This window comes from Linepithema humile, chromosome 6, assembly GCF_040581485.1.
Source record: "Linepithema humile isolate Giens D197 chromosome 6, Lhum_UNIL_v1.0, whole genome shotgun sequence".
NCBI classification, from domain to species: domain Eukaryota; kingdom Metazoa; phylum Arthropoda; class Insecta; order Hymenoptera; family Formicidae; genus Linepithema; species Linepithema humile.
The window spans coordinates 16871313-16892441 of NC_090133.1; the positions used below are offsets into that span (position 1 = coordinate 16871313).

Genomic DNA, 21129 nt, shown 5'->3' on the forward strand with positions numbered 1-21129 from the left:
CTGCACGGGAACTTTCCCGCCACTACACAGGAAGCACACATCACGGACGAACGGCAAAACGCAAGGAGCCGCACACCTACGAGACGACTCCGCCGCGGTTTCCATTGACCTTTCCAGTTGCGTGGTGGCGGACATGCATATTAATACAACGTTATGTAACAAGCTTCTCGTGTGAGATCACTTGTAAATTTATCTTCGAAGAATATATTTTCTCGATCTATCGCACTTAATTCAAAATTGATCCAGGATTGCCGCTTCTATTCAATATGTCTCTCATTTGCGCTAATATACCAACGATAAAGAGAAGATAATGTAAGTCCATCAGTAAAATCTGCTTTAGAAGTTGCAAGTAAATGCCAGCTTTGTTTTGAGATACATGGAATCTACATCTGTTAACGTTTCGATTTTTTTCTAAACTAAATAAAAAGTATGATATGCGTACTTTTAGTAAATTTACACCTTATATCTAATAAATAAAAACAGCCAAGATTAATCGTGGCCGTTCATGTTAAGTCAAATATTAATATTAATATCCGTAAAAAAGCGTTTATGCGCATGCATTACTTACCAACTGCAACATTGAATTATGACGTTCCTTGTAACGTACCTGTTTGCAATTTTCGTTGAATCCAGCCATTATTTTTTATGGTATCGAATTAATGCAGCTATAAGACTTTATAAAATCGTTTTTCCCTTTGTTATTCTCTACAAATGTTCGATATACAAGCATACATTAAATTTAAAAATAAAATCTATTTTAAACATTTTATTCTGATTGAAACTTTTCGAAGCAGAAAATTATGTCATTATTTAATTTTGACAATGAGAACAAAGAAATAAAGCCAATTTAACACGGAAAAAAGCAGAACAAATTCACTGTTAATATTTCAAAAACTGAAGTTTTGTATCCTGCAATTTTTAATAAATTAATTATCTTGCGCTTGTTGGAAAGGAAACAGGTGCGGATAATGACGTAGGAGTAAAAAAAAAACTACAAAAGTTAAATGCTATATTTAATTCATATAATAAAGTAATTTTTAGATATTACATATAATAATTCAAAAATTATGAAATTAATTTAGTTATGAAATTACAATAAATGAATAGGAACTGTCTAAAAAGAAGTATTCTCTCACTTTTTCTTCCACTTTCGAATGTAGCATAGATATCGCGCCGCAATTAACAATTTTAGCGCATATAATATCAAGGTTTAAACAAGAGAATCGTCCAGCTATCGGCGATTTGCACCTTGTACTTTTATTATTATTTATTTAACTATTTAAAGCTGAATAACTATATTGTACTAATATATTGAACTTGCTTCGCTCAATCAATATTGCGAATCGCCGGGAAGGACGAGCCTCCTTTCACATAATTTTAAGTACAGTTATTCAATGTCTTCCGAAATGAAAAAAAAAAAGGAAAAGAAATTTCGTGAACAAACACTTGTTCATCTATAGGTCCTCATACAAAACCTACACGGTCCTTGTACAAAAAACAGAATGGCGGCGGCTATTTATAAACTGCCTGTAAGATAAGGCTGTTTTATAACATAGAAATATAAATATTATTTCTAATGTAATTTTTTTCATACTATTAACTTCTGCTATAAATATTCTCGATTTTATCTATTATATAATATATATATATATATATATATATATATATATATATATTCTTATTATTTGTATGTGTTCAGTGACTTAAGTGTAAGTAAATTTGTACAAGGACGATTTCTGTAAGCTGTCACAGCGACTCGGCAACGGTCTTCCATTCGATTATGATCAGAAGACCAGAGGAAATTGGTCATTAAAAGGCTTGCCTGCCTCTATAAATGAAATTACATATAAATTTCCTCATTCGCATGTAATTTAATAACAATTATAGAGGTATATATATATATCGCAACGCATCAATTATTCGTCTCTGTGCTCGCACGATATTTCAATCTTACAAATATCTACGAACAAATCGTTACAATACAGAATTGACAGTTCCATCAAAATATTTATACAAATGGTCGAATTTAAAATCAAAAAAATTAGACTATTGAGATCTTTTTATTTAAGAGGTAAGAAAAAGTCTTTCCTACACTTTAATATTTGAATTACAAAACAATCACGACATAAAAAGATCACAATAAAATAAAAATTTTTGTGCACGATGTTGGATACTTTCGCCATTCTTGTTATTGGAAGACTTAAAGCACCAATTTTTCAGAGCAAGAACGAAGTACAAACAATATTAACTTCTCTATTAAAACAGCTAGTAGTCTTCGTAGTACTCGTTTGCGTTTTCCATCGCGACGAGGAAATGTGCGATGCAATCGTGGAAAAGTACAAAATATGTGTACATCGTACTCTTCCTCGCCGAGCAAGCAAACAACCCAACGAAACTAATTTTTTACTTTTTTTCATTTTTTTTAGATTGATTTTTTTGAAAAAATAAGAGATTCTATTTGTATATACGGTGTCCGATAATTGCTGAATCACTTCTCAGATGTAGGTAGAGCGGTTTAAACAGAAGAAAAGTCCTCTATCATTTTACGATTTTCGCAATAATTAATGAGGAATTAATTTAAAAATATCGGCCAATTCGCGCGAGTTTAAGAGCGCGGCGAGAAGAGACCCGTGGTGATACAGCCCACTGTTATTTGGTTACTAGGCGCGCGATAAATCGTTGGAAGGAGCGCTCTACAAATGACAACGGCACATACGAGCGGTGTGTAACGCTAGATCCTTGCGTCCTAGCGACCACGTAACAACGGGCTGTCTCTTCTCGCCGCGCGCTTAGACTCGCGCAAATTGGCCGATCTTCTTTAATTAATTTCTCATTAATTATTGCGAAAATCGCAAAACGATAAAGGACTTTTCTACTCGGTTTAACCCGCTCTATCTGCACCCGAGAGGTGATTCAGCAATTATCGGACATCCTGTATAATATACATGTATCGCAGTTAAAAAATTTATCACAAGATTATCTCGTAAGAAATTTTATAAACTGTATATTTATCTATATACATGTACATATTTCTTAAATTCCCATATATGTTTTTTTATATAATATGATATTAATTTTGCTGTTACGCATCTCCTTCATGGGGTGGCATTAATTTTTCGTCCGCTTTCCACAGAAATTATTTTTATTTGCAGTTATATAAAAATAAAGACAAATAAAAAATATGTTTTTCTTGTTTTTAATAAAACGTTTCCACTCTCGTCACGCCCATTATCGTATCCCATTCCACCACTTTTAACTATATTTATTTTCATACATATTTATTTAACGATACATGTATATAAAATTATCTCGTATGAACGATCGTTAGATATATTATTTATGTAAATTTTATTTAGCACAATTAAACCTTGGTCGCATCTTCGGCCAATGAATATCTGCGCTCTGAATGTAAGTATTTCTTACTTATTGTATATATTCGGTAAAAATTCGAGACGCGAACTATTTATAACAAAAAATAGGCCTGGAGCTAGACGGAGTGGAAAATATTTATACAAGGTATTTTATACTAAATTTTGAAATTACATATTAAAAGCTAAAAATTTTACGAATGTGCGGAAAAAGATTGTAAGGTATAAAGCGAAAGGATCTTATCATGTTTTGAAAATAAATGTTCTTTTTAAATTTTACCAGATAAAAATACCTTGTATTATATAAAAGTTTTCTGAAAATATACACAGCGAGGCTTGCTCCAATAATGTGCAATAAAAAAATTCGACGAAAGCATTTATTTTAGGGCGCAAAAAAAAAAAAAAAAAAAAAAATTTTAGTTTAGAGAATGTAAGAGAGGTAAGAACAAAATCTTTAAAAAAAAATGTGTAACTGCAAAAGGAGCGAAACTCGCAAGTCTTGGCTATTGTCTCGGTAATAGAATTACTATTGTTCTAATTAAAGCTATATACTTCTTTATAATATTAATTTTAACTTTACAATGTTTTATTTTTTTCTAGATTTATTTATTAGCAGGTACGTGGCAAAACAGATGGCAAGGTGTTTATGGAAATTTAATGGAGAACAATTGAGCATTAATTTGCATAGTAAATTAATAATTATTATTAATAGAAAGGAATATTAAAGGAATAATTATTATTTTTAGATTTACGTTTTAAATTCTTCTGTAATATCAATATACAATAGCAAACTTAATAACTTTGATGAACTGAGAGAAAATGTATTAATTCGAGGAATTTATGAAAAAAATAAAAGCAAAATTTATACTGTAAATATCTTTTTTATTCTCTAAACTAAATCTTTTTATTTTCGGCAAAATAAAATTTGCTCAAAATTTATATGTAATTTTAATATACATTATTCCTTTATTCTAAAATTGTCTAACTTTATCATCATTAATTTGAGACTACTTGTTACTATTTCTCAAATAATTAGTTAAACATTCTGTATAAAGATGTAACAATTTTATCATTGTTTTGTCATTGTTTGCAAAACTTGATTTATTTTCTGAATTATATTCTGAATAGTAAAAATTTTTACAAAACGAGAGGTTTGAAAGAAAAAAAAACTACAAGATGTAGAAAAATTGAAAAAAACACCTTCGCAATCCGTATTAGATTTTCTAAAGAACTTTTCAATGAAAGCTCCTTAAACGACTATAACTCTACTAAATTAACCCCCCCCCAAAAAAAAAAAAAATCCTCCAAAAAAAAAAAAGAGAGAGGGTTAGGATAAATGCTTAATTGTAAGCCGATGGTATTTATTCTATTTCTTAAATCACATGCTAAATATAAGCACGAAATTTGGCACTCTATGGAATTCACAAGCCAGAATACATATGTGAAAAATGTGGAAATAGAAAAAGATAGGATTTGTGTGTAAAAAAGGTTTCCGTTCCTCAAGGAGAACGGATTTGGAGCGAGGATTTTTCGTTTGTCCGTATTTACAAATATTTATCAATGCAGAAGATCGGTAAATGTACTCGCATTCAGTCGCCTAATTAACAACGTTCATTATTCATATTTCGCAAGAAAAAATGCATTATTTGTTTCGTCATGCTTATCTAATTCTGTCGAATTAACAGAAGGTTCAAGAATTTCAAAAGTCTGCAAAAAGCGATGATGCGATGTATACATCGATGCATTTCGACAATCTAGTCGACGAGTACTTTTACCAAGATTCTCCTCGCGTAATTATCTCTCCACGCGGGAAAGCATGCTTTTTTCATAAAAAAAACTTAAAAATACCTAATGTTTATATAATATATAACGTAATGTCCTAAACTACACTTCCAAATTACATGGAAGTGATTGAGCTAACTAATCGCGTGCGATAGATGTGTGTTTCTATTCATCTATCGGGTCGCGATATTAACATAAAATATAAAAAACAGTTTATAAAAAACTGTTAATTATTTTTATGGTAGTTGCTCAACTTCTAATCTTTCACGTTTATTAACATAAACGTGTTGTCAGTTTGAAACAATTAATGTTGTCGTCTATTTTAAACTGTGTAGGTATGTATATTTATAAATATAAAGTTCAAATTGTGATAAAAATATATGTTGTATGTACGTATGCTCGCGCGTACGCGATATGTGTCTATTATATAATTAAAATATTAACTCGCATGATTCCCTTTTTCCTCTATTATGTTCGAAATGTCGAAATGTCGACGAGACTCTGCGTCTCGTTGGCGTTCGAATGTTTGATGGCTCTATTTCTTATGCATATGATGTTATTATCATCATAATTATATGATTATAAAAAACCTTTTAATATGTATATTATTTGTAATGAATTTACTGAACACAATTGTTTTTACTAATAATATAAAAAATTCTTAATTGTAGATCGCGTCCATGCGATCTTCGTTTCTGTTAATTCATTATTACTGAATTGTATTGTATTGTGATTATCCAACAGTTTTTATGTTAAATAACATAAAGATATACATAAGAGTGTAATAGATACATATATGTATAATAACATATGTGTATAAGATACATATACAAATACATAAAAAAGAAATTATTATGGGTTATCAACGGTATATTAAAGTCATATGATGTTAATACTTATAAACTGTACAAGTTTATAAGTATTAACATAATAATAATATCAAAATCACTAGTCCTCTCTAGTCTTTACCAATTATAAGTTAACTTATAAATTAGATTAAGTTAGATTAGAACATAATAATAATTTCTTTCCGTCAATTTGTATCATTTCTCTTATTATATAGAGAAATTTGTACAGAGAAACTTGTGCAGTTTATAAGATAACTTGAAAGATACAAAAAATTATTACAAAATGCATGATATACTAGTATACCATACGTAATTATACACTCTTATATATATATCTCTTATGTATGTTTAGAATAAACATTTCACAATATTTGATTATTTAAATTTTATTAGTTTAACAAAATAAAGCAATTAACGAATAATTTCAATAATATATGTGAAAAAATCCATTAAAAATGCCGGCTATTTGCCGGCAAATTATTATTAAAATGGATTTTTGGTGTGGCATAAAATTCTATCAACAAAATAAATTAATTCCAGGTTATTTTCCTTCTACGCCAAAATTAATGACGAAAGAGGGTTACAGATAGATGGTAACAGTTTATCGTTAAAGCTCTATTTTATTGCACCCAATAAAATATGCATGTTTTAATAACTAACTTATTTATGTTTTCACAAATAATTTGAATTAAAGTGTAATAGTGAAATGAATATGTACATTTGTACAGATGCGCGCTAGCTATTTCTATAACTACTTTTTTTATAATATTTATTTCTATCTACTGTAACAAACTAGATTGTAGCCGAAAGTGACTATTTTGACTTTTATTATGTGTTTTTAGAAGAGACCTGAAAAGCGATTCGCTTTCATCAAGGTCGTCTGATGACCATCACTGTAAATGTCTTTTCCGTATGAATTAGGTGAGCTGCGAAGAAACACGAAGAAGAATACCATTCACTGGTGCTCTCAAATAGAGCGCTTATTGTATGACCGTAAAAATGCAATGAAAGAGAGAGAGAGAGAGAGAGAGAGAGAGAGAGAGAGAGAGAGAGAGAGAGAGAGACGAAGAACAAGAGAGAGCGATACTTATCTGAAAGCTAAATCATAAATTCAAATTTGGGAAACTTTTGCGGCTTTATACAATTGATAAAGAAGCAAATGTCTCGTGGCGGTTCGATCTATCGGGATCTATTCTTCTAATTTGAGAAACGCGAGAATTTTCTCGCGATCGAATAAAAAAAACAATCTAGTTTATTACAGTAGGTAGAAATAAATATTAAAACGTAGCTATAGAAAAACGAATCAATTCGTTTTCCATCGATATATCGCTAAAGCATTTAGAGTACTTATACAAACCGCTTGTCTCCGAGCCGCAGCCGATCACATTGCTTCCTGAGATTGTTCATTCTCAACAACAACATTTGATTCATTGTCGAATATATATTGTTTTCACTCATCAGTTCTCTTTCCTGTTCGACTATGTTCTCAATCCATTTCTGCCCTTCCTCCAAGACAGACGCTCTTGACGCTTTTGGTTTCCTCGCAAGTTCCGGAATTTCCCTTTTTAGCTTTTCCTGCAAATTGTTCAGTTTTTCCCGTCGCTGTCGCTCCAGTGTGTTGTGTAGAGTTCTCTTATCCGATTGTTCGGTTTTAACACGTTTCATGAAAGGAAGCATTTTATCTTCAAGGGCTCTCTTCCGATTCGCGTTTGTGGAGCCGGGTGGTCTGCCGCGAGGTCGGCGAACAGGTACGACCGACTGGGTAGCGCTCTCCGGGTTTTGCGGCTTTTTAAATTGAAATCCCATTTTGCCGAACGATACTACGTCGATCTCTGAACCTTCTGTAACAGAATAGATTTGCTATTGTAGTAAAGTCAACATGCAGTGTAGTCAATGTATCAAACACTGCGGCAAGAACACAAGCGTTACGCAAACGTCATGCTCGCGTAACGCGATAAAATAATACTTCACGCATCATATGATATACTACTAATAGTACAGCTCGTCGGCTACGAGTGTTTTCTTCCGTCGTAAAATTTAACATGCATATATCTTTCACGCAAGAATTTATTCACCATCACCGTCAAATAAAGTCGGACAACCAATCGATACTACCAATAATACTGTAAAATATTAGGTAACTAAAAAAGTTCTTGCCGTTTTTCATAATACATCATCAATCGTGAAGACGGTCTTAAACGATCGTATTCGATCGAGAACTATTAGAAAAAGTGACAAAACTGTCGGGTTCCAAATTCAAACTAATAATTTTATATTGCTAGCACTCTTGTTGACAGATTATTTATGCACTAGACATCGCTAATTAAATACAACCAGACAATCGTTTCCGTCTCTTCACAAAATATCTTTACGCTCAGAGTTGAGAATTGTGTCGAAAATATATGAAAGAACTGTAGATATAAAATTATTAAACGCACCCGAAATCATATGCCGACGGACATGCGATAATATTTATCTCAAAATTCCGCAATCGTAGCTGAGTAATTGTTATAACGAGTAAATCCTGCCAATGCTACTCAGGAAACTGTGGTCAAATATATATCGCACAGCTAGCAACTGATTATTTATATAAAAAATTGTAATAGCGCATGGTTAGCGTGTGATTTGAACAATTAATAAATAATGTAAGTAATAAATAAATAAATAAGTCAATAAATAATTATAGTAACCTACATAATGATTAAAAATAATGTTATATTTTAAACTATTTTTATACCGATAAGCTTTTTTAATATTTATATTTAAAAAAAAACTATAAAAATTTAATTATAAAATTGATTTTAAAAAGAATTATATATTTTAAAAAAAACTTCACGAGAGCATTGCCTTTGAAAAGGAATTAACAATTATTAAAACTGTAGCAATACATCATACGAAAGAGAAAAATGATTGACAGCCTTTGTCAACGAATTCTTGCAAGACCATGTGGTCACAGAGGCGTATGACATACGAAACCGTGGGCGTTTCTGCAAACTATGTTATCCGCGACGTCTGACACAATCAGTGGAAATCCGGTTGGTCCGGATTCCTCTTGGATGCAGTTACTAATTCCCTCGACAAAAACACTTCCGTAATACAATTCGATATTGTCGCATTCATACACACGTGGAGATCGCCTGTCTCTCTTTCTCTCGGTTCTTGTGCCCAGCCCTAATCAGTTCACATTTCACAATTGTTGTAATAAAATTTCATCTCGACCGCATCGTTTCGCATCCGTTGTAATTTGTCTTATCTTTATTGAGTCAATTCATTTGGCTTTCAAAGTGATTCATACGCAATAAAGCGCAATAGACCGCTATTAACTTATTATGTCTCAATATTTCTGTTCCCTGATTGCCCGTGATTATCATTAAAAAATTCCCTGAATCCGTATCTTCAGTCGCTTGTAAAAAGTTCAGAGTTCAACTGATTCTTCGAGCGGAACTTTTTGATTAAAACTTCACGAACAAAAAATTTCCCCGACACATGTTTTGTCGATCGATAAATTCGTCATCCCCCACGCCGATCTTATCGGTAATTTTATATCACAATTTTATATCGTTTGTAGCCGCAAGAGATTATTAATACACATTTGCATTCACTGATTACTTTAATTTTTTAACTATATGTAATTATTACATTTACGTGAGTGCCGGTAAAATTGTCTTTTTTTTTACTCTTTTTAAAACGTTATATTTAAAATTATAAAACAAACAAATATTTCATATTTTGCTATGCAGAAATTCATGAAAATACGTATGCAAAAAATTTTGGAATAAATGATAATTGGAATATGAATTTTATTTTAATCTTCAAAAACAGGCTAGATTTTCGTGCTCCAAAGCAGAATATTCTTTTAAACTAAATATATATGCGCTATCCAACAACACGTTTTCTCTCTTAATTAGTTTTGTTAATTTAAAACATTTATTTTCCAGCATGCATGCCCTTTTTGGCACTGTTCCACAGATGCCGTAACATTTCAGTCCGAACTGGCAAACGGGGACAAGCGGAAGGAGACGCTCGAGGAACGAGGAAGAAAACGAGCCTGTCAGGCTCCGCGCGCGCACCTATGAACATATACGAAAACGGGCTCGCGTCGGTGCTCTCCTCCACGTGCTCGGTGCATTTAGACATATGAATCTTGCCGAAACTGGCGCGACGCCAGGGCGTCGTCGCCCTCGGTGAAAAAGGCGCGAAACGTCTAAAAATAACGACGCGCCAGTTAAATTAGTAGGCGAGAGTTTGATTTACTTACGCACGCGCTTCTATCCCGGCGCTATGACATTTGCGATCCAACTCCTTTGTGATAAAATTCTAAATAATAAGTACTGAGCAATTAAACAACAACTATAGTTAATAGTAATTATTCAATAGTACTTAAAATCAAATACTAGCAAATGTCATTATTAATTGTCTCAACAATTACTTAATAAATGGTAATTAATAAATTATAGAATGCTTTTTAAATTTTTCTCCAAGTATATTAAAATGTAATGTCTGCTGTCTTTTTGAGAGAGAATGAAGAAAAAAATTATATATAAAAAGTACAAAACTTTATAACGCACTTCCGACCGAAGGAGTGTTTCAGATTTTTCACGCAGATTTTCCAACGCGATATATTCGCTCTTCCGCGATATAAATGTTTAATTAGCCACGGTTCAGTGACGTAAGCATGCACGTGCGCGGCGAACCAGTAGTAGAACGCAGCCCGAGCAAGAGTGAATCGCGCAAGACGGGAACGCGGAAGTAGTTGATGACGTCGTAAGCACAATTGAGCGTCAGAATATATGCTAATAATCGCGCGACAGTGCTAGGCGCAACGGAATTTATGCTGTTCGTATCTTCGTCGTGATAAGCTCGTGTAATAGCGTATGCATCATACATATAATGCGGCAATAATGACAGACATACGGCTAACAGTGCGAGCGCACCACACGCTCGCCAACCGAATACACGATGACGATCGAATGTCAACTGTTGTGCGCAACAACCAATTCATTAACCGGCGACCATTCCGATTCCTCCCTGCAATAAATCGCGCAGATACTAATTGAGTCTTCACACGGAGGACGTGTGATAAGTAGCCAAAGACAGGAGCAAGCGTCGTTAATTCGCTGCTGAGAGTCCTTCGGCCGATCCGGCAAAGTAAAGAGAAATACTCAATTAACACGCCACTACTATGTCAAGTCGATAATTCTTCCGGCAAATCGCACACGGATTATTTGCACATCAACCGCGTATTCACATTTTAGTCGTACACAGATACATAACAATTTATAAAAAATTAGTGATTCGGAAAATCATCGCCACATTACGTAGCGTTACGAGGTGCACCTGACTTCGCTCAAAGTTCCTCTACCTCTGCCCATCTCCGCGTTTTATCGGATCTCCATCTCCTCTCGCCTTCTCTATCCCCGTCCGGTCCCTGTGCTTGTATAGCGCTTTACGAGTTACCTCGTGGATGCGTGTGTTAATACACACGCGCCGCCGCGACGGCGAGCCAGGAGGCTGCGGAAGTGGTTGGCGGCGGTCCACCGTTCGTTTGTCGTCCCGATGCAAGCGGTATAGATGCAGCGCGCGCCTCGGCTGGGAAGAGGGAGAAAAACGGGGGCGGCGGTGCTCTACGAGAGGCCAAGGAGGAACGGGAGTGAGAGCAGGAGAACCGGTGGAGGGGGGCAACGTCAATTCGCGGCAGCACGTGCAGGCCGCGTAAGAACGACCTTGGGGGTCAGTGCTCTCCCGCGTAAGCAGGCCATACTAGTACGTCGACGCGATCGATCGTCTCTCCTCTCTCTCCCATTCAGTTAGACGACGCGACGTCGATAAAGGAGGGGGAGGAGGGGGAGCGAGACGGGATGGGCAGGAGGGCGAGGGTCGCGACGAGGAGGGAGGCATCCTCCGCGCGCCGTATCGAGCGCGGCGCCTCTGTCTAGGGGACGTTTGGGCGTGGATCTTGGGTGAAAGTACTCCCGCGCTTCGGCTTTTCCAGGTGGTACGTCCCGTTGCGTCCCTTCCTCCCTCGGATACTAGTAACCCATCCACGAGCAGCGCCAAATACGGTCACAAAGACGCACGAGACGCGGATGTAATAATTCCGGAATACCATAATTAATATAAAGCAATGTCAAATTCACTTACTAATCCATAACATAACGAGAAATTTACGCAAATGTATTTTTATACAAATTATAAGTAAAATTAGGAAACTACTTGAAGAGGCATATAAATATCTTCGTAGTTTAGATAAGATTAAATCATCAACCTAATTACTAGTTTTATCTTTGACAAATGAGGACTCATTAGTTAAGAATAGGAAAGATTAAACGAGAGCGACCAATCTATAGATACCTCGATAAGAAAAATAGATACGAAATAATCTAATCAGAGTGACACGTAACAATTAAGAGTTGCGGGAGTGTCGCGGGGTATCATCGCATTGATAGGACACGCTCGAACACGCTAAATCATGTACGAGTTTCGTATTTCGCGTGATAACTACGCTAGTCCTATCGATACGCGCGTTGACCCGCGCGACCCCCATCCGCCGATAAACGCTGATAGCAAAAAAATTACGAGGTTCGTATTTCCATGACCTATGCGAACTTCCCTTTAAACTGCAGTGACACGCATACACGAAAACTTCCATGAATCGTCGTCGTTCATAAATTATCATTTTCTCCCGCATTCTCCGTGCGACGCTCCCGAGATTCAGAGAATAGATGCTCGCTTCCTTTAGAGATGATCTACTTTTGACGACCCGCGTGAACTCTCATTCTTATTCCATTCAAGAATTGCCTTCCTTTACGTCACCAAACTCTTCGGTTCAAAACAACATTTCTCATTTCACTCAATTTCTCTGACAATATTTTCCGGATTAATGAACGAATGCAGCGTCAACTATAAATTCTGCGCCATATGGAAATTTAACAATCGAGTAAGAGAGACAATAATTTTTCCGAAATTTTTAATTCCAAGTTTAAAAATTTTTCGGTTTCCGGGAAAGATTCTCCGAGTTTTCCGCAAATCCGCGATTACATGTGTTGTAATTCAAGCAATGTACGTCGAGAGGCTGATTATATTTTAAAGCAGCTTTAAATGATGATCCTTTTCCTCATGCCGCATATGCGACGGCACGTTTCTCTTCCTGGTCACCCGTATACAAGACGAAGCCATAAATCTCCTCATGCTCGTGATGTCTTGTAACCAACGAGCCGTCCAATCCAGTTACGAAAGTGAGCGCAAAGGGATTCAAACGAATGGAATTTACGTGAACATCGATGCCAAAATAAGTAGACAAATGCAATATATAACACCGTTTAAAGTTTGTATGAATATTTATCTCACCACAAATTGTGTTACGCAACCGTAAATATGCGAAATATGTCGAGCACAATCAAATTTTCACTGCTCACGCGCTACGATAAATATTCCATTAAAAATTTGTTCGTCGCTCGTGTGCCTTGCGCATTTGCACGAATATTAAAAATATCCGAAAGAGAGCAAATATATCAAATAATAGATACAATTTTTAAATGCTATTTTTTCTAAATTAGTTTTTAAGGCATTCTATACAATATATTGCTAATTGATTTTCATTAATCTAGATTTTGCATAAATTTATTGCTGCCACGCGCATTTTTCTCGATCAGCATAATGATTGCGATGATGTAACACAATATCAACACTTTTGAGGAAAGCATCGAATAACGTCGATATCTGAGCGACAGTCAGAACGCTGCTCAAAGTACGAGCGGTATCATCAAGTGTATATGTGTGCATGTGCACCCACGCGTCGTGCGTTATCAGCGAATCGAATTACCGGAGCTCGGGAGCGCGAGTAAAAAAGTTAACGTGTCAAAAAATCACACGCGGTAACGCACCCATTCCTGCTCGTCGGCGAGCACTCCAATTACGAAGTCTCGCCACTCTCATATCCGTTCAGTTCGCTCGCATGCAAATACAATCGCGCCAACCGGAGAGAGAGAGAGAGAGAGAGAGAGAGAGAGAGAGAGAGAGAGAGAGAGATATTATAGAAAGAAGAGGGGGGATAAATATCTTACGGCAAATACGAGATACGCACGCTCGTATCTCTGTGTGTACGGATAGTAGTACAGCCGATGCCCGTCCCGGTAACCAGACGCAATCAGAGCACTCCCACGCGCCGATAGCCGGCCGCAAATTAACGATGCATTAACGACGACCACATGTTGGCGATCCTTTCTCATTTGCCCGCGAGAAAGTGCGATCGAATGAATCATGCCTGTTAAGCTGGCATGGAGTAGCTTTTACGTGTGAAATTAGTTACCGCGAGTATCACGCGGTATCAAACCGGAAGTTACGAAGAGTTGGATTTGCTCTAAACGTGTGCCTCTAAATTCGCAATTCGATTTTATCACTGGGTTCCCGTAGAATGACCAAAAAAAAAGATGACGAGTGAAAGATAGTAAAAACTTTCTGAAAATTTTGTCGATAGAAATAATCGCGATAAGAATGGTCGATATATTTTAGACGATTCCTCAGGACTTCCGCGACGTTAACGCGTGATGGCATTAAGAAAAAGACGAAGAGGTGCATCTTACCGCGCGAATCACTCGCGGAAAATGCCAGTTTGCTAGCTATCGTTTCATCTCACCTCGCTGCATCTACCTTTTTCTCTTTATTTGCCTGTCCCTTTCTCTCCTTCTTCTTTTTCTCTCTCTCTCCCGACATCCCTTCTCCGTGGCCTTTCTACCGCGCTATCGTTTCGAGAGTAGGCGAGCGACTGGCATACCGCCTCAAACGAGAAATGCAATAAGAATGAAAAGACGACGAGCCGGCCAGTCGATCGAGAGGAAAGGAAGGAGCCTCGATGAGGAACAGAATGATTGCGAGCGTAACATGCGTTGTCACCGAATATATAGCATAATTAATTATCAAAAATGCAAAAATAAAAATAATTTATCCATTAACTTCCAGTAGTAAAACAGCTAAAATAAAAATTGTGAATGTGCAATTTTCAATATTCTTTTTCTATCCAAGAAAAGATAGTGCAGCAAATTTATTCAATTAATTAACATTTAACACAATTTCTAGATTATTTCAACAGATTATTAAATCGATCAAAACTGAGTGAATTAAATCGCATCATATTTAACCTTAAAAAATTCTTTACTCTTTGATCTTTTGCAAATTTTTTCGTGCCTTCTAAAAATAATTTTTAAGGACAAAATAGGTGGAGATAGGTCAAACTCTTTAACCGAGAAAAAGCAGCCAAGTCGCCATTGACACTGGGCCAACATTCCCAAATCAGACTTTGCCGATCTGACATTTCGGGCGTCCGACTCTTAATTGCCGGTGCAAGAGTCAAGGCGTCCTGGTTAATCGGCCAAACGATTTCTCTTTTTATCTTTCCTTCTTTCTTTTTCGTTCGTACGGCGGTAATCAGAAACGATTATACGAATCAACATATCTCGCGTCTACACGAAAATAACTGATAAATCTATTCGACTCACCGAAAATGATAATTACCCTGATGAAATGATACTACCAAATAGTTATTATCTCCGTCTTTGGAATATTATCTAAATAACTTGCGCGACGAATTTAAAATTATAATGATGCCTTCTGTAGGAATATTACTTTGAGGAATACAAAGCAGCTTGTATCGTAACACTAAACATATATATGTATATAATAATAAATAAAAATATATATTTGTAACAAAAATGAGATTTTACGCTCTTTTTCTGCAATTACAATACAAAGTCATAGAAAAATTGATAACGGTATTCGGACAAATCACACAAAGATAAATCGATATTAAATTTTTCGCAAAGTACTCCCGTGTAATTGATTACAACCAGCTGACCTTTAAATAGAATCTGAACGCGCTGTTTTATTATTCCGGAAACATTTCCCTCCCATTAGAAAGTCCTAAGCGCGACTTTACACGGCGCTCTTGCTACGGCACTTATCTGCAGTTACTCCCACGCGGCCGTAGTTAATGAATGAATGAATGAATTACGTCATCTTACACGGAGATGCGCTTTTACGTACAGTCCCTGCACAAAAATAGGCACCCACTAGCTCCCGAAGGAAAGGCATAATTATATCGAGTGGGAAGAGGAAGTAAACGAGAGAAGAGGAAGAGGAAGACGGTGAAAGTGAGAAAGGAATGTGCTTCGTTACACTCTCAAAGTTAGAAACTGAAATAACTACAAATGTTATTTATATTTTGAGATTCATTCACTTTAAAAATAATTACCAAAAATTCCAGAGATCTCAAAGTGCAAAAATAAATTTTTTTTTAATAATAATAACTCTAAATTAATTCAAGCAAAATATTCAACAAAATAATAATAAAAAATATTATTGAATCTTATTAAAAACTGTACAATAATGCTGATGATGATATTTGTTAATAACTCAATTCAAAATTAATTTAAGCAAAATATTCAACAAACGAATAATAAAAAATATTATTGAATCATATTAAAAAGCTGTACAATAATGCTGATGATGATATTTGTAATATAATACGAAATACTATACGAAAAGATTAATTGGTATAAAGAAAAAAAACAAGAGTAGTTGGTTTCAGTTTCTGCTTATTAGACAGAAGTTAACTAATACTTTTATAAGGAGCCGAACTCGCCTGCATGCAGAGCCGATACTGCGAAGTAGAATTGTTTTGCAATAACTAGAAGGTTCATTCTCACAGTGAAACTGCAATTCAATGATATTAGAATACAACCCACGTCAACCGCTCGTATTATATACGTATTTTAATAATGGATCGTCTGACATTTTCCACACTTTCGAGCGATAGCTTTTGCAATGCAACGTCAGACGCGTAAATTCACTATACAATTATTCTGGCCATTAACGTCTTATTTTTATCAATCGACCAAGAACTTTGTAAACTGCACTATTTTCCATATATTGCAAGACATAGCAAAACTCTGTATGTTAAGACTGTAAATAAAAGAAAAGTTGTACAAAAAGTTTTGCAATTCTAATTCTGAATTTATCTGTCGCGGTGACAAAGCGGAAAAACTGCGCGTTTCACCTGTTTCTTCGAAACTGAAATTAACTTTCAGACGCGCATAGCAGCACGCACGTGACCGCCGCGTGCCGCCGTCTGAATTCGCGAAACGCGCGAATCCTGATTCCTGATGCGGCGCGCGCAAGTAGCGCGTTCCAACGCGCGACTTTCCTGGAAGCTTTAAGCGAAAAATTTGCATGAGGAACGGAACTGTGCGGTACCGCGGCCTGAGTACCATCGATGGAAAAAGAACCTGGGTTGCGAATACCACGAAAGACGGCTTCAGACGTAAGACGAGCCGGCGTCTTCCTTGAATCATATCCACTGAATATGTTCATGCTATTATCGTGCGAAATGACGTAACACCGTCGTGGGTGTCTGATTAAGGCGTGTGAGAGAGAAATTCATCGTCGGCACATACAAGTTGATCGAAAGCTGTTCTAAATACCTCGTGGATTCTCTGATAGCGAAATAACTGCCAGTAATTTATTCTAATTGTAAGCAATAGAATTTTTCTAATCTGTCATCGATAAAATCCTGATATCAAATTACTTCGTTTATTCCTATTTATTGTAAGCAATGTAATTTATAAATTTTCTTCCCTTTTAACAATTTTATTTATTTTTCGCGATGATATTTAGATCGTAAAAAGCGAGATATTTATCGGTAAGATAAAAAATTGGTGGTGCTGTTTATCCCTAAAAGCAACTTCCTAAATGGCTATGCTTAGAAGCGGCGAAAAGACCGACTTGCCGCTGAAAACCGATCCGCCGGCCGACGTTAATCACGAGATTCCGAGATGCGATCTCGATACGGCGAACAAAATGCACTCGTTTTTTGCCGGTCGCTTAGCCATCCCGGTCCTCACCTGGTGATTAATCTTGCAAGACGCGAGATCGAATAGTCGGCCCGAGTTCGAGGAATTTCACGATCATCCTTCCTCACTAGCTAAGAATTTCCTGCCCCCCCCCCCCCTTCCTACTATATACTGTCTGCTCTATCGCGAATCGCTATTGCTACTGATTGCACGTATTGCCACCTCCACGATTACGTAATTAGTGGCGCTAAGCGCTTGGCGCCATATGCTGACACACGCACGAGTGTAAAAAGCTTCCTTAACTTATAAATAATTTGTGCAGGAAAAAATATATTTATTGCATTCACAAACACGTTCACGATAAAATTATCGATGAAAAAAGTTTCCTCGTTACAAGTAATTAATTAACACGTCAATCACAATTTTGACTTTTTACTAATTCTCTCAATATAAATTTGGCATAATTTTGACATTTCTACAAATGTTCTTACCAACATTCAAAGTATTAAATAATTAAAATGTACTAATTAAATTTCTAGTGTTTATAAAATATTTTAAATAATAGAAGAATGTAAATTGTGTTGCTTTGAAATATCTGTACTCAAATATATTGATTAATTATATTATTCGATAATTGTTTCATAACTGTAACATACATCATTATTATATAATCGATGAATGTTTGTTACGTGATTACGAGAATCAGTCGGTGTCGCAAGCAATGCAGGAAAACGTCATAGTATCGAGAATCACCACCTCCATGCGGGAAGCTATTATGGTCAATTGACCGATTGAGAATAAAACGCGCTCGTTTCCCTGACAGGATTCAGTTCTCAGCGATGAATCATTCTATGTCGGTGGTATGAATCATACAATGCGCTCTTCCGTGGAAATTCGGTTCTGCAATTTCTACAGTTCATTTCGCATCTGCTTGGAATATGTCCAACTTTGTAATGTTAGCTCGTACGTTTACCGTTGCAATTTTGAAGAACTATGTGAAAGATCATAAGCGAACAAATTTAATAAATTCTAAGAAGCATTTTTATAAATAAAACTCAATTTCTCAATTTTACGAACATTGTTCTGTTTTGAATCGTTCCTCATCATTAACGAAAACGACACTGATAAGTTCTAATTTAAGAAACAGGAAACAACGTGCCATCTGTGAAAATCAATAAATCCTTATGGAATATTGAACATCGTCTTTTCCGTGCAATAGCTATATTATCCTCTAATCATATTCATTAAATTAAAATAATGATCTGACAGGCGGGATTTAAAAGGCAGATGCCGCAAGGGCGAAGCGCCCGTATGATACAGCGTTGAATACCTCTCGCCGTTCGGTGCACGACTGCGGCGCGAATGGCAAAAAGGCTTAACCACATTCCGTAGACCATTTAAACCACCACGGCGGGGTCCCACGCCTGACCGCAAGCGGCGATCGGCCGAGCGGAGCCGGCAGACCGGCCGGCCGGCTTGACGTCACTGGTACCGCGCGACCTTCGAGTTCCCGCGCGATCAAACGCGCATGTACCGTCGATCTCTCGACTGTGCGAAAGGAACATCTCGCTCGAAGAAACCGCTTGGCGCGGAGAAACGCGCTGTTCGCAAATTACGTCAGGAAAAATTTTAATTTGTACGAATTAATAGCAATTTTTTATCTTTTCAGTAGAACAAGGCGCATATATGATCAGACCAAGCGGTTGTTAATTTTTTTTGTCGTGACACATATAATCCGCTCATTATTCCTCCGTATTTAATAACTGTTCTAAAAAAAACATTTCTCGGATTTTCCATGTAATTCAATGAAAATATTAACAGACTCAATTAGCTAACATTAAATAAATAAAGACGGCACGACAATGTTAGAGATTTAATTTGACGTTTTTACTCAGAGTTTTACACGTGCGAAAAGAAGATCGAAAAGATTACTCGCCACGAAATCTAGATCATGGATCCGTTAAGTCTTATTTTAGACCTACGAAGTGAACGTTTACATATGATGGGTTCACGAGTTAAAATTTTTTCGCAAAAATAAAGAAGAACAAAAAATGAAACTACAGCTCACAACCAATTTATCTGCGCCGGATGTTGATCGCCTCGTATCTTCTCCGTAAGAGAATAACTTACAGACAGAGAGGAAAAAAAGAGTGAGTAATTTGATCCTCTCTCGGATGAATGAGAGACAAGGAGCCAAGCGGTGCAGAGGTTCGCGGAGATACGAAAAAACAGCGGTACTTCTCGGTCGGGCAGAAAAAAAAAGAGACAAGGCCAGTCGGTTGTAATCTGGGATTACGTAAAAATCGAGAGCCGATTGTTTACGCATGCAGCGCATTTTACCGGTCACTTCGCGCCAAACGGTTAACCGGATTCCGATAAGGGAGGATCGCCGGAGCGAATCGATCCGTTCTTCACGAAAATTATCTCACTTAGTCAGTCTGGAACGCGAGCGTAGACGATTACGCTCTCGGCGAGATAAAAATGATTTTACGGCCGGCACACGCGCCGAGTGGCGGCCGATAATTTACGAGCGCAATTACGTGTCGTGAATCGGTATAAGAGCTACAAATATCCTGCATTACGGGCAAAATTCGATGCCATAATTCTCGACTCGCGATAACAGCAAATGCAAACTTCGCGTAATAATAAAATGAAAGAAAAAGAAAAGGTCCGAACCAGGCGATTATATTTAGCGCTGAAGGCGACACGGAAATAATACGGAACAAAGTTATCAGCGTCGAGAAATGTAATTTATAATTTCTCGCCAATCACCTGCGCGTTTCACTGACCCGGCGGCCGGCCGACTGCGATCGAAACCGACGACTTGCGCGCGTCGGTGAATCGGCCAATTACCAATTACGGATCGGGCAACGTCAAGGTCGGGATACGCGACGTGTCCGGTCACACGCCACCGACGTCGTAGCGTCGTCTTGGTCAGGCCCACTGGGCCACACGGATGGACCATTAAGGAGCCAAGGGCCGAGGAGGAAGCGCGGCACTTTGAAAGAACCCGCAGTTCGAAACGTCCCACTGTCTTGCCATTTGTAAAACACATTTGATACTTCGTACTTCCCGAGATCTTCACAATAAGCGCTACTTAAGTCATTCGTGACAATGTTGCGAGATTGCAACATCCGACGCTGGCGTCGTTACTTCGATCGGCTAACGTTTCTAATCTACGTACGCTTTTACATTAAAATGTATTTATTTCTTAACAAGTCACGATGTAATTCAAATTAGCAAATTTAATTCAAATCAAAATTAAAATAATTTAATAAGCGATATGTA

At 36.6% G+C, this 21129-nt stretch overlaps 1 protein-coding gene across 3 annotated transcripts in view; it reads right to left on the reverse strand.

The window, feature by feature from the left end:
- Window positions 1-1000: 1000 nt before the first annotated feature.
- The window catches only part of LOC136996847 (uncharacterized), a 31038-nt gene continuing 10909 nt past the window's right edge, over window positions 1001-21129 (reverse strand). For all 3 annotated transcript variants that reach the window (XM_067357324.1, XM_012375112.2, XM_012375113.2), the window contains one exon: window positions 1001-7839. In XM_067357324.1, coding sequence (XP_067213425.1) covers window positions 7346-7839 — 494 coding nt within the window. In that variant the 3' untranslated portion in view covers window positions 1001-7345. The remainder of the gene's footprint in view (window positions 7840-21129) is intronic.